The 14,330-nt window shown below is 29.5% G+C and overlaps 2 protein-coding genes and 1 long non-coding RNA gene across 4 annotated transcripts; 1 reads left to right on the forward strand and 2 right to left on the reverse strand.

Moving 5' to 3' along the window:
* Positions 1–1,347: 1,347 nt before the first annotated feature.
* Positions 1,348–4,684, forward strand: LOC111211367. Its single transcript, XR_002662434.2, has 2 exons — positions 1,348–3,619; positions 3,765–4,684. It is a non-coding gene; the product is annotated as an uncharacterized LOC111211367 (long non-coding RNA).
* Positions 4,685–8,098: 3,414 nt separating this feature from the next.
* Positions 8,099–10,738, reverse strand: LOC106397530 (dnaJ protein ERDJ3B). 2 transcript variants are annotated; one of them, XM_013838125.3, is made up of 10 exons: positions 10,444–10,728; positions 10,267–10,411; positions 10,050–10,185; positions 9,671–9,785; positions 9,428–9,544; positions 9,251–9,337; positions 9,082–9,141; positions 8,919–8,996; positions 8,754–8,825; positions 8,123–8,657 (listed from the first exon to the last, which is right to left on the reverse strand). In XM_013838125.3, exons 1-10 carry the CDS (start codon positions 10,516–10,518, stop codon positions 8,499–8,501), a joined length of 1,044 nt encoding a protein of 347 aa, XP_013693579.1. In that variant the 5' UTR covers positions 10,519–10,728; the 3' UTR covers positions 8,123–8,498. The 2 variants fall into 2 exon arrangements, with proteins under 2 accessions (XP_048616265.1, XP_013693579.1); XM_048760308.1 differs by lacking the exon at positions 9,251–9,337 and having other exon boundaries at positions 8,099–8,657; positions 10,267–10,415; positions 10,494–10,738.
* A 2,069-nt stretch (positions 10,739–12,807) lies between these two features.
* LOC106398090 lies at positions 12,808–14,317 on the reverse strand (the record flags this gene model as incomplete). Its single annotated transcript, XM_048759824.1, has 2 exons — positions 12,808–13,773; positions 13,913–14,317. Coding segments are annotated over 2 exons (501 nt in total), but the record flags the coding sequence as incomplete, so codon positions are not given.
* Positions 14,318–14,330: the final 13 nt, after the last annotated feature.

The following is a 14,330-nucleotide window of genomic DNA, read 5'->3' on the forward strand; positions in this document are numbered from 1 at the left end:
AAGTTCAGCCACTTTTTCTTCAATTATTTAAGTTTTGAAATTTTATTTTTTTGTGCATTTCTTATAATTTTTAATGTTTGTTTAATTTATGTTTTTTTCAAGGCGGAAGAAAATGAGGGCGAACTGGTTGATGATCTCGCCCTAATGAAGAAGGCGTATACCAACAAGAAGACCGGCCAAATTGATGACGGTCTTGTGAGGGAAGTGGTCACCCTGGTCCAAACTCAGGTGCAAGACGAAGTGTCTCAGCTTCAAACTGAGGATGACGATTCGACGGCTTCGACCAACTTGTCCCGGTTTCGAATCAACAAAATCGTTAAATCGGTAAGTTCTTTTTTTAAAGTTCAATTCATTTATTTCTTGATTTTTATTATATCATCTTTTTATATTATTTAAATTTGGCTATTTTCTATTTCAGTCGGTTTCAAAGAAGAAGGGACGTTTGGTCGGTTTGGGTCGTCGCATCCGGTCGGTTCCTCCTTCTTCTGCACCACCGCCCTTTGTTGATCCAGAAGTACTTACGGCTCAGTTGAAGGACAAGGATGATCGCATATCTTTGTTGGAGACCCAGATGGCGGCTCAACAGGCGGGCTATGAGGCACGGAAGAAGCTGAACCAGCAAATGATGGAGATGATGCAGAGGATGTACCCGAACGAGGTGTTCCCGAACGTGCAAGACCCGTAGTTTTTTTTTTTCAAAAACTCGGAGTGTTTTATTTTTATTTGTACAACTTTGAATATTATCTAATATGTTTTCAATTTTAATTTTAATATTATATTTTCGAATTTAAATTTCAAAAATTTTATTTTTTAAAAAAAAAATTAATTTTTTTTTTAAATTCCGAGGAAATGAACCCTCGAAAATTTCCGACAAACATTTCCTCGGAATATACCGAGGGGACTCATTCCTCAGAATTTTCCGAGGGCTCCGTTCCTCGGAAATTCCCGATGAAAATTCTGAGGAACATTTCGTCGGAACTTCCGAGGATTGGACCATCGGAAAGTCCATCGAAATATCCCGAGGAAGTTCTCTCTCGGTATATTCCGAGGACCTTTCCGACGAACTGGTGGTCTTCGGAGTTTCCTCAGAAATTCATTTCCTCGGAATTCCGTCGAAAATTTCCGAGGGATTTCCGAGGAAAAATGAATTTCCGAGGACTTGTTTCGTCGGTATGTCGTCGGAATAACGTTATTCCGACGACATACCGACGATTTTTTCCCTCGGTATGCCACTGTTTTCTTGTAGTGTTTTAATAAAAGTTTTATTCTGTAGAGATTAATAAGATTTAGAGATTGATAAGAGAATAAAATCAAAATTGATTTAAATTTTTGGAAATTTGTTAATATAACATATAATTCAATTTGGAATGTAAATCTAAATCTAAATATAATATTTAATCAAATGAAATCTAATCTAAATAATTTATAGAACACTTATATTTTTATTACAAAAAAAACTGAATATATGTTTACACTTACAATATTGAGAAAAATGTATGAACAAAGTCTTCTGAACATAAATCTTGAAGAAATCTATTTATGAATTTTATCTTATAATTAATTTATAAAATTGTGAAAATTATTTTAATGGAAAATCAATTAATCATATAAATATAAAAAATTAAGAATCATGTAAATTGAAATTTAATAAAGCTGAATAGTCATAGAATTGATGAAAAATATAAATGGAAATCATGTTTTTTATTGGTTAGGATTTGTTAACATATTTTCAGATAATATGTTTGTATTTTAAAATTAGTTTTGGATCAAATATGGTTTTAGGCTTATGCGTATTTGTTGCTTTTGTTTTTCTTAAACTGTCGATTTTATCTAAGGGTTTATCAAAACAAAATCGTATTTTCCAGAAATTGAAACTATAATTGTTAAAAACAATTTAGAGCATTCATTAGGTGGAGGTGTTCAACATGGGAGATCAAAATGTGAATAATCTTGTTTTCTTGGAAAAATATTGGTTGCAAAAAGAAAGAAAAAACTCAATCTATGATAACTAACTTTTCATTCCATAAGTTATATCACATTTTCCCTTTGTCTGCGTGAGAAAATAGTAATATGTAATCATTTTAAATATTTACAGTATATCGAAGTTGTTTGAAATTAGAGTGAACTCATGCTTAATTATATGGTTCAAATATGCAAATGTTATTTTAAGTTTGTTAGCAGTATTCATGTATATTTATGTTCATGTTTCTGAATTTGATATGTTCAAGTAATCCCTAGAACTTAGGGTTGAGCATTTTATCCGTTAAATTTGATTCGGTCCATTATTTGCTCCGAATCGATGTAAAAAATCTGGATATGCGTAAAGTTTCGGAGCAAAGTAAATATTAAAAATCAATATCCGTTAAAAACGAAACAAACCACAAATACAAAAATTTAAAAAACCGGATATCCGCTCCGCTTTGACAACTATATACATATATATATTAATTAAATGTAGAGTTAAATGTATGCGTTTATATAATTTTTTATTTTCACATTTGATTTAATAAATTATGTTCACGTGATTATACAAGTATTAAATTCAAAAAAGAAAAGAAAAATTTATAATATCTGTTTTCTTACGTTTGTCTTTCTTATAACTAGTTTTAAAATTTACAAACATATAGTTTTGTTGCTTCTTTTATCTTTTATTTTATTTATCATGTAAAAGTATTTTAAAGAACAAATTTATCTTGTTTTTTTCTAGATTATTTGAATTAACTAAAACGTAAGTATTCGTAAATATCCGCAAATATCTATATATTTTTCGGATATTCGTATTTTTCGGAACAAACCAAATAAAATAATGATATCCGTAACATATAAAACAAAAAGCAATTGTACTCCATACACCCCAAAAGATACCCTATTTGCAATCTATACCCTAAATCCCTCTATTTTTCTTTCCTCCATCACTACCATTTTCCTCCATTTGTATGGTATCCTACTCTTATAAGTATATTGAGTTAATTAGCTCTAAAACAAATCATGATACCTATAAAATTCCAGATATCCAGATCTGTGCCTACTGGAACCATGTGAGAAGATGATGTGGTGATGAGCTGACAACGACTTTTCAACTTTTTTAAATAAATAAAAAAAGAAGATACATAACTTTGAGTGATCTTTTTATTATTTTTTAAAGCAAGCTGTCGCAATTTTATAATGTAAGCATGTATTTGGTCTCAGGCTCTATTTTGAAAATTGAGTAATTTTTTTTTTTTGTTTTTGTAGTTTTCCACAGGAAAGCAACGTCCGACACACAATTCATAAGATAAATTAATTAAATATATAAAACGACCAAATATAAATAATTACAAAACTAACAATATAGTTAATGTTTTACTTTTTTTATTTATAAAATTTTATAACTGACTAAACTAAATAGGATAATACTATATTTAAAAATTGTTTTATATAATATCTATTAATATAAAGAAGAAATTTATTCTCTTCTCCTCTTGCCCCCTAAAAAAATAGGTCAAGGAGAAGCTGACACATGTTCTCATCAAAACTCCCAGTATGGCTTAATCGTTTCGTAAAAAAAAAGTGGACTTTGTGTTTCTCATCTCTTTGTTGTTGGTTTCTGTGATTCACTTCATCTTTCCTCAGTAAATAGGTTCTCAGTTTTAATTCAATTCTCATTCAATAGATTCTTTAATTTCTTTAATTCTCTCAATCTGTAGCTACAAATTGTTGAATCTACATCTGTAAAATTCATCATTCAATATTCCACAATCATATTAATACAAAAACTTTTGCAGATTAAGATGGCAAGCTCATCTGTCTTCCTCATATTTTGGTGAAGATTGATTCTGGTTCGATGTTGTAAAGAACATCTAGATCCAACAAACTTCGATCTACACCAGCCATAGTTGTGATTCTTCCTATAAATATCGACCCGGTTAAAAGAGATCAACAAACAGTGAACCGAAGTTCTGGTTGGCGGAAATAAGTTGTGTTGTCCGGATTCAGGTCCAGAAAGATGGATTTATTGTTGATTGATTAATATATTGCATGTTTTTTTTGTTCTTTCAAGCTAAGACTTCAACGAAAAAGAAGAAGAAAAATAAGAATAAAATCAAGTAAGAAGTGTTTTCGGTCTGTCACTTTTGTTGTTTGCTTTAGTGATGGTTTCACTTATGTTTGCTGGAAGAAGACCCAACAGACTGATCCACCTACAATCCCTGTCGGTAAGCTTTTTCCATCTAGAGAGATTTTGAAGGTGAAATCCAACAGTATAAGGACGATTAACTTTATCTAATCAAATAAAGTACAATTTATAAAATAACAAAATATAAGTTCGTTCTCACGGGTTTTGTTTGATGTTTTAATTTAATAAAAACTATAAGATAATAAATCAATTTATTATAGTATTATGATTGTTTTTTTGCATATGTTGTTTGAGATTTATTTTATAACTAAAACTTGTTTTCACACATAAGTTTAAGTTAATATTTGTATTTTATAACCAAGGTGCATAGAAGGGTTGTTATAAACTTTATACTACGGATTAGAGAAAATACTATAAATAAACATTTAAACGGAACACAATCCGAAATAAGAAATGAAAGTTAAATACACCAATAGAATCAATAAAAGTTAAATACATATTCTTATGTACTAATTTAACGTTTAATTAAACAAGGCTTTAAAATTTTATTTTGCTATGATTTTTTAAAAAGGAAAAAATTATATATTATAAATCTCCTATTTATTTACAATTAAAAATAAAAAAAATAATATTAAATACTCTTTTACAATTTTGTTTAAGATTTTAGAAAAATTAAATAACTGTCATATAACCTATTACAATTATCTTCTCTTTAGAATTTCAAAAAAAAAAATATTGCCATCAAATAAATATTTTTAGTTATTAACTAATATTTTTAAAATTTCTATTTTTACAATTCATATCAATACTTATTTTACAGTTCTTTTGTTAAATAAATAATTTTTACTATCATGCTCATCATCAAACACTTTCTTAAAAATAATATCATATAAATTTGTACAATTCTCTTTTCGTTAGGACTTAAAAATATTATACACATTTCTTTTGTTTTGAATTTTTTTTATAAAAAAGGAAAACAACTATCAAATATTCTTTTACAGTTTTGTTAGATTTTAGAAAATAAAACTAATTTTACATAATCTTTTACAATTATATTTTATCTAGGATTTAAAAAAAATATAATTTATATTAAATAATTATTTCTAGTTAATATTAACTATTTTAAAAGTTGCAATTTTAGAAATTTCTTTTTTTCAATATCATTAATATTTTTACAATTTTCTTGTTAATTGAATAATTGTTATTATCATGTTTATCATTAAATTTTTGAAGTAAAAAGTGCTATTAAATAAAATTTTACCAAATTCTCTCTGTTCACGTTTTAAAAAAAAGAAAAAAATTCTTAATTGGTTAAGATTAGAAAATAATTTTCTTTTAAAAATCTCTTTTATTTAAGAATCTAGGAAAAGAAGAAGTTATTTTTACATAAAGGAAGTTTTTATTGACACATTCACAATCTAATGATCTATGTTTATTTTGAAGTTAATTTTGGTTTATATTTTTTAAAACAAAATTATTAAAAAGTAAAGTTAGTTAATTATAAAAAAATAAGATTACTTCTACTTTTTTATTTTATTTAGAATTTTAAAAAGGACATTAATTATTTTATTTCTTTTAGATTTTTATACAACTATTTTGTTTTAATAGAAATATTCTGTTTAATTATTTATTTATTTTGTCTTATACATACAAACACATATTTATCATATTCACACATACTCATGTACGACAATAGTATCAAAATTAAAAGTTATGCTAGCATCATAAAATGTAGTAAGGATGATAAAAAAATTGAGTTGTATCAAGAAATTAAAAGAAAATACTCAGGTAATACTCTTCATGTAATACTCAGGTAATACTATTGTATTTTTAAAAAATAATATGTGGAATCTTAAACTTAAATATAGATGTGAAATATTTGTAGGTATTTTTTATCAAAAGTTTTTAACATACAATTATCTATTAAAAAAAAAGTTATTTACTTATAAGAAAATAGTAAGAGTACTTTTATAATTTTGTTTTATTTATGCTTTTAAAAAAGTAATATTATTTATTTTTAAATTAGATTTTTTTTCATGTTTCTATTAAATAATTTATTGTACTTGTAGGATTTTACAATTCATTTTTGTTTAACATTTTTTCATAAAAGTTAATGTTTATCTTTTATAACTCACTATTTTAATATCTTTTAATACAAATGTAATAATAATAATAATAATAATAATAATAATATGACTATTAAGTAATATTTATAATTAATTTTTAAGAAAAATATTTTTTATTAATTTACTATATATTTTTGATTATGATATAGTTTAACACATATCACATTTTTAAGTATATAACTACCATGTGTCATATCATGTTAATTAGCAATTTTGAAGAACCAAGCTCAATATAATCTTTTATAATTATATCTTCATTAAAAGTTTAAAAAATAAAAATTATATTAAATAAATTGTTTTCAAATCTATTTTTTAGGATTTTGAAAAAGAAAAATTTCTAAACAATTACTACTAATTTTTTTTTTTAAAAATCGGTTTTTCTATTAAATAATTTTTAAAAGTTGTTGTTTCAAAATTCATTGTTATTATCTTATTATATATATTTTAATCATTATATATTTAAATACATGTCACAATATTAGAAGGAAAATTATTATCAAGTAATCTTTTGCAATAATCTTTTGATTAGGATATTAAAAAAGGAAAATTAATATTAAATAATATATATAATAAGATTTTTAATAAAATTTACTTTTGTTAATATCTTAGTATATATTTTTAACTATGAGATAGATTAACACATGTCACAATCTTAAATATATAATTGCCATGTGTCGCGATCTTGTTAATTAGTAACTTTGAAAAATCAAGCTTTATATAATAAGATATTTTAATCATTATATATTTAAACACATGTCACAATATTAGAAGGAAAATTATTATCAAATAATCTTTTGCAATAATCTTTTGATTAGGATATTAAAAAAGAAAAATTACTATTAAATAATATATATAATAAGATTTTTAATAAAATTTACTTTTGTTAATATCTTAGTATATATTTTTAATTATGAGATAGATTAACACATGTCACAATCTTAAATATATAATTGCCATGTGTCGTGATCTTGTTAATTAGTAACTTTGAAGAATCATGCTTTATATAATAAGATTATAAAAGATATATATTTCTGGTTTTTGGGATTAAAACAAAAAAAAACAAAACCGACTGTATATAAACCGAGGAAAACCAAAGTAAATCTGATTTTAATATGGAAGTTTTTTTTAATAAACCGAAATACCGAGAAGCCAAAAAAACAAACCAAAACCGAACCGATATTCGAATTGAACACCTCTAACTTTACATAACATATGTAACTTTTGTTGCGATGAAGAGCATTTACGTATTTAAAAATATAAGTTTTAAAAACAAAAACCAACTACTATAAAGACTAATTTTGGGATTTCCTATAGCTTTTAAAAAATCCTCAACTTACCAGCCCAAACCATTCTTAGGAAATACAATAACAAGACCCATAACCTCATTATTCCTAGACTCGATAACTGAATTCTATATTAATCCTATGAATTGTGATTCTCTACTAAAATGTAATTGCGAAAAACATAAAAATTATGTCCAAAACAAAGGACCAAAGAAAACACAAATTTCCTAAAAGAATACATACACTAAAATGTAATTCTCTACCAGTTTGTTATATAATATATAGAGAATTATAATTTAAAAATATATGTCAATACATTTCACGTATAGCATATTCCGCGCGTAGCGCGGACCGATCCTAGTATACTATATATTTAAGTTTATATTTTTATTTTCACCACAAAAAAAAAATAACAGTCATTGTAATTAATTAATTTAAATTGATTTTAAATGCAATAGCAGATTCTGTAACTAAAAAGAAATACAAAAATAAAGTACTTAATTTATTGTAAATGCAATGACTAAATTTATAAATAAATAAAAATATTTAATATGCTATCCATATTTTTAAATAATTCTCATTTATCATGTTATCAATGTTTCCAAACAGTACTAAAAGATCTTTCGTTTTAATAATATAGATATATAAATAGAACTGGTTGAGGGACAAGAAAACCACACATTTGTTACTGTTGTATGATCATGTGATGTGAGATACTTCAATTCTCATACTTAATAATCCAAGGTTTAGATGAATCATAAAATGCACTGATTTGTCATTTGATCAACAAAACCAAAAGATATATATGAACAAAAAAAAAAAAAAAAAGACGATCAAAACCTCCTTGTGGCTTTTCTCATCTTCCTTTTTCCCTCCCCTTTTCTCTATATTAAAACCTAGTCGTGTTACATAAAAGGATCATCAAAGTTCTATTTAAACCCAAATTTCAAATATCCAGAGAGAGAGAGAGTAGTTTCAAGCCAAGACTTCTTTAATCTTCTTCTTCTGATCCTCAGTGAGAGAGGAAGGGAACAAAACCTCGAAAGTGACGAAGAGGTTGCCTTTCTTTGTGCTGAAGTGAAGTGGCATTCCTTCTCCTTTGAACTTCTTCACTTCCTTGGGCTTTGTAATTCCCTGTTACCACACACAGACCATATTCATTCAACCCAAAATAACAATTAGATGATCAATATAGAGTGTCTCGTGTTGTCGAAAGAATGCTAGTGTTACCTTGGAACTGATGTCAACTTCGTGATCATCCAAGTGTTTGAATGATTTCTCAAAACCAACTAGGGCCTCAACCTGAAAGATGTTTATTTCAAGTAGAATCAGTAAACAGAAGTTGTTGGCTTATGACGTAGAGATACAGAAGACGTTAATGGAATATGTATTTACCAGTGTAATGTTGACGGTCATGTGTAGATCGTTGCCATCTCTCCGGAAGCGAGCATGTGGTGCAGTTTTGATTCGGAACTGTGAATTGTACAATAACGGTTCAGTCTCTGATCTTGAAGTCAAGTGAAATAAAGAATCACAAAAACTCAGGGAAGAGGCTAACCTTAAGGTCACCAGGTTCACCATCTAGAATGGGTTCACCATCTTCGTAGAAAGACACTTCCTAAAAGAGATATCATCAATAAGCTCACAGTGAGTTTCAGATCAACTGGGATATGTAGTATCCGAGGTTTAAAACATAAGGGTGTGTTGAGTAGAGTTTGGAGGCTTACTTCTCCGTCTTTCATTCCTTTCTCAATATCAACTGTGACAAAGTATCCTTCGCGTTCGAACTTAACATTTGGGCATTTGTCACAGACCTGACAGGAAGCAGATATATTTTTAGACAGGTGGGCTCGATATTGGACTCAAGAGGATGGACTGAGAAGGCTTGAATAGATGTGCCTTACCTGCTCTGTCATCTGTTGGAACATTCCAGGACCAATTTGCCTGTGATAAACCTCATCCCTGCAGTTGCACTTTCTCTTTCCAGGAGCTGGTTTTATTACATTCTTCTCCCTCCATACCTGATTGATAGTTTAACGTGGGACATCCATCATTAATAAACCAAAAGGTGAAGGCAAGTAAATTTCATGTGCCCAAGTATACGAGTTGAAGACAATAATAACATCCTTAGAGGGAGGGTAACATACCTTCATAGAGCCTCCCATGTACAAATCTTCAAGAGTGGCCTCAAGTTCGACAATGACGTCATCACCCTTGACAACCTTCTCTTCTTCCTCCGTTGAACCACCACCACCAAAAAACCTAATAAGCACATTAATCAACAATCTCCACGCATTAGCAATCACATTATAAAATGATTGTAAAAACATTATCAAAACTTTAGGAAGTATTCGCACTACAGCAAAGGCCCTTAACATGATACAAATTCATTGGTATCCATTATCCATACAAATAAATCACTTCAATTTCTACCCTAAGATGGTATCCACTTCGATCCATTGATTCCTCAAATGCTTAAGACACTTGGAGACTCTATGAGAATCTAAAAAAGAAAGAAAAGCTTACTGGCTAAAGATGTCCTGCATATTCATGCCCCCACCTCCACCTCCACGTCCACCATTAGCAGCATGCTGTTTAAGACCTTCTTCACCATACTTGTTATAAATCTCCCTCTTCTCCTCATCCGATAGTACTTCATAAGCTGTTACAACATCAACACACACACCACTGAGTCTAACTTCAAAAGAGTGATTATCTAATCAGGAGTGCAGAAAAAGAATACCGTTGTTGATGTCAGCGAATTTGCGAGTGGCTTCGTCGTTTCCCGGATTCTTATCGGGATGATACTTCAAAGCGAGTTTCCTGTAAGCTCTCTTGATGTGTTCGTCAGAGGCACCTTTCGGCACTTGCAGCACATCGTAGTAGCTCTTCCTGAAATTTCACAAAAACAAGCATTCACAAAGACTCGGATGACGCAGATGGCGTAAGAGAGTGCGAACAAGGCGATACATAGCTCTGACCACCGAATCGCCATTGGAAACGGAAACCAAGAGAGAATCGGATCTCTCAATTCTTACGGTAACCAATCTGAGATTCGTTTCGATTGTTAACAGAGACAACTAAGTTCGAATCTGTCACTTCCCTCTTTCTCGGAAGGATGGATTCCAAAAACCATTTTAGAATTCGAACCCCCAGTGAGTGGTGGGATTACGTGTACATTGCAATGCTTAACCAATCAGGACTCAGAGCATGATTATACCGGTTTCCAAAACCTGTTTATGCAGGAAATCAATGTCTGGGCCCCACTTTTTATAAAAACCACTGTATGCGAGTCCCACTGACACGTGCATGTGATTAATTCATTTTTTTTAAGGACAAAAAAAAATCAAAAAAAAAAATTTAAGGATCCCATAAACGATTTTACCATTAATCATGCTCTAAGGACATGATTAACCCCGGTCTCTTAGCCGGGGTTCTTAATTCATGATTTGATATTTTTTTGTTTTTTTTTTACATTTTTCGGCTAAGAGACGGCTCTTATATCTCTTATTTAAGAGACGGTTCTTAATTTTTCTTAGTTAAAATCTAAGAAAAGTTAAGAACCGTCTCTTACCCGAAGTTAAGAACCCAGTTAAGAGATTGGGATAAATCATGGTCTAAGTCTCTCGCAGATTTAACCAATCAGTATCATCCACGTGGATAAATGAACTCTAGATTTTGCTGACTCTTCTTTTTCTTCTAAACAAGGTCCGTTTACGTTGAATAATGGATTACTAGAACAAGATCTGCGCCTTGGGAACGATGATTTTATTTGTATATATTATCGACAATTATTTTTATATATTTGAACATTTTATGTATACATATACAATATTTTTGTTGTTGTTATATAATTTCTTTCCGATGGATTAAATCAATTTTAATTAAAAATTTTGGAACTAAACTATAATTAATATATTATAGGTCAATCAGATTGAACATTAAACAAATAATGACATAAAAACCTTATTTTTTTCCACCAAACACATTCTTGAAAAAAGTGAACAGTACTATTTCCACGGTTGAATTATTTTGACATTTATCTTCCATATGGTTTTGAAAGGTTTCAAACAACCATCAAATTGATACATGCCATTTTAAGGCTTTTAGTCGTATGCTTAAAGAAAACTTACATTTTTGTAATTTAAAGTCGTTTTAAAAAATTCAAAATATAACATATAAGAAAAAATCTAACATATAAGAAAAATATAACTTATAAGGTTTCCCCATTTTTGTAATTTAAAGTCGTTTTAAAATTTTTTAAATACAACATATAATGTTTCCTCATTTTTTGCAATTTAAAGTCATTTATAAAAAAATCAAAATATAACATATAAGAAAAATATTAATTTTTTATTATATGTTTAATGTGATTGTTTAATTTTTTAATAATATAAAATTAAACAAAAATGAAGAAAAATGCAAAAATTGTTATCAAATCTTTATTATTTATAGTCATTAATTGCTATATATATATATTAATCATATTAGATAATTTCGTAGCTTTTATTTAAGAAAAAAATACATGCTGGGTTAATATAATGTTTCCTAGTAATTAGATTTGGACCAACATACTTTTCAATTGATTCTTAAGCTGCCACGTAAGCTAAATTGATATTCTAATTAAGTGACACATATGCAAAGTCTCTTTTTAATTAGTACAAACTTAAGGTTACAACTTTTTAAATGATCATCAATTAATATATAGGGGATAAGAGCATGATTAATTTGCGATTCTGAGGGTGGATTTTTAGCGGGATATCTTAATTTTTAACTAAATAAAAATTAAGATATGGCTTTTTATATTCCGCTAATAACCAGACCCTAGGAACTCTATTAATCATGCTTTGACTCCACCTAAAATGTGTCCATTATCCTGTTTACTTTATAATAGGCTTGGTTGAAATAGCCCAGATTCGGAAGACCCGTGGATAATATTATTTTATTCTAGAGCAAAAATATAGATTACAGCCGACACTATTGGTTTTATTGGGAATAGAAAGTTCCACATAAATAGGTTATGAATGGAATAGCAGGAGAAAGACAGGACGTACACTTAGGTGGGAGACCTGTCTTTTTATTGCAATTCAAAGCATGTTAATAACAAAGAAGCAATTCATTTAAAAAAATAATAAAATATACATGAACTGCTAGCAGTTTAATTTTACAAGCAATAAGAGCATCATTATCCCTAAGAGACACTTAAAAGCTTTTATTCATTTTTAATATTTTTAAGTTGGAAAAGTGAATTTAAGAAATTAGTTAAGAGATGAAAATATTTATGTGGTCCAATGCAAGTTTTTTATTCAAAGGTTCTTAAAAAAAAATATTAAGAACAAATTGTTTTAGAGCAAAGGAAGGACAAAGGAGAATGAATAACAAATTATTTTAGAACACTTTCATCACGAAGGAGAAGGACGAACAAATTTGTTATAGAACACACACATATACACAGAGAAGAATCAGTTGAACCTGCTGAATGAGAAGGAAGGAGATGGTCCAGACGATTTGTAATGGTTCCAGAGCCAGAGCAATAAGGATCCAACAATATAGCTCGAACCTGTGATAATCAACCACACGCAACCGGTAATCAAGCTCGGATTTTGCAATATGAGTTCACGAAAGAATGATGAAGAGACAAAGGGATATATATCCATACCTCAAGAGATCTGCAGCTTCTTCTGCATTTGGATTGGTTGCAGTAGATATTCGCTTTCCACCATTCTCTTAAGAAGGTTGTGCATAAATATCGTTTCTGACTCTCTCATGGATCCCCACAAGGTGAGGTTTTGCTTCCATGACAACACCTATAAACCAGCTGAAACCGTAAGTATGAAGTAGACTTCATAAGCAGAACTGAGAGACCAAATTAAATAGAGACAACAACTCAGTTCCTGGTTCTCTAATTCACAATGTGTATGCTTTAAAGTACCCTAAAACAAGCTTCTACAAAAGTTAACCTTTCCCGTACAGCTCTATAATCATGTGAACCTAAACATGAGGATAAGAATGGCACTGGCTGCAGGACTTTCTTTTGTTGATACACAATTAACATCATCAGAAGGTGAACCTTTCATTCTTGAGATCAACCAAAATGCTACAAAGATGCAAACAAGTTGTGGATAGAGTACCTTTAGGTTTAGCTTTCTTCTTTTTACTCGGTCATACGCTTAGCATGCTCAGCATCTCTAGCAGTGGCTTCTTCATCAGCTTCTGTACGGTTGTTTAGAAACTCTGGTGGCCCTGATATCTGCAAATATTTACACAGAACTTTATGGATCCATCTAACAAATTTTAATCCAAAATAAGAAATCATTCAGTTCCTGCAGCGAATCTAGTCAATAACTCCTCGAAATTTGATGGATTCTGAGAAAGAGAGTGATGATAACCTGAGAGAAAACGTCATTAGCTGAAGGAAGGCCAGAGTCTCTAGCGGAGTGGGATGCAGAGAAATTGAACACTGAAGAAGAAGAAGATCCGTATCTCTCAACGCCATGGTTCCCATCTTCTTCGTCGGAGTTCTCGTAATCCTTCTCCTCGGCATCTTCTTCTTCTGGGTCGACTGATTTTTTTTTTGCTCGAGAATGGCAGGGAACTGCATCTTCAGATAAGTGCAAGTGCAGATCACAAGCAGCACCACCGTCAAAAATGAATGGAATTTGGTCTGAGAAATTTGAGATTCTCTGTGGGAAGGGGAGAGAGAGAGAGAGAGACGAAGAGACGAGCAAGAGGCGTCTCCTCTGTAAGGTTTCCAGGAACCGACCTCTTAGCCCAATTCTTTTATTTTTAATTTTTAATTAAATTTGG

The sequence above is a fragment of the Brassica napus genome, chromosome C6 (genome assembly GCF_020379485.1).
Source record: "Brassica napus cultivar Da-Ae chromosome C6, Da-Ae, whole genome shotgun sequence".
In the NCBI taxonomy this organism is placed as follows: Eukaryota; Viridiplantae; Streptophyta; class Magnoliopsida; order Brassicales; family Brassicaceae; genus Brassica; species Brassica napus.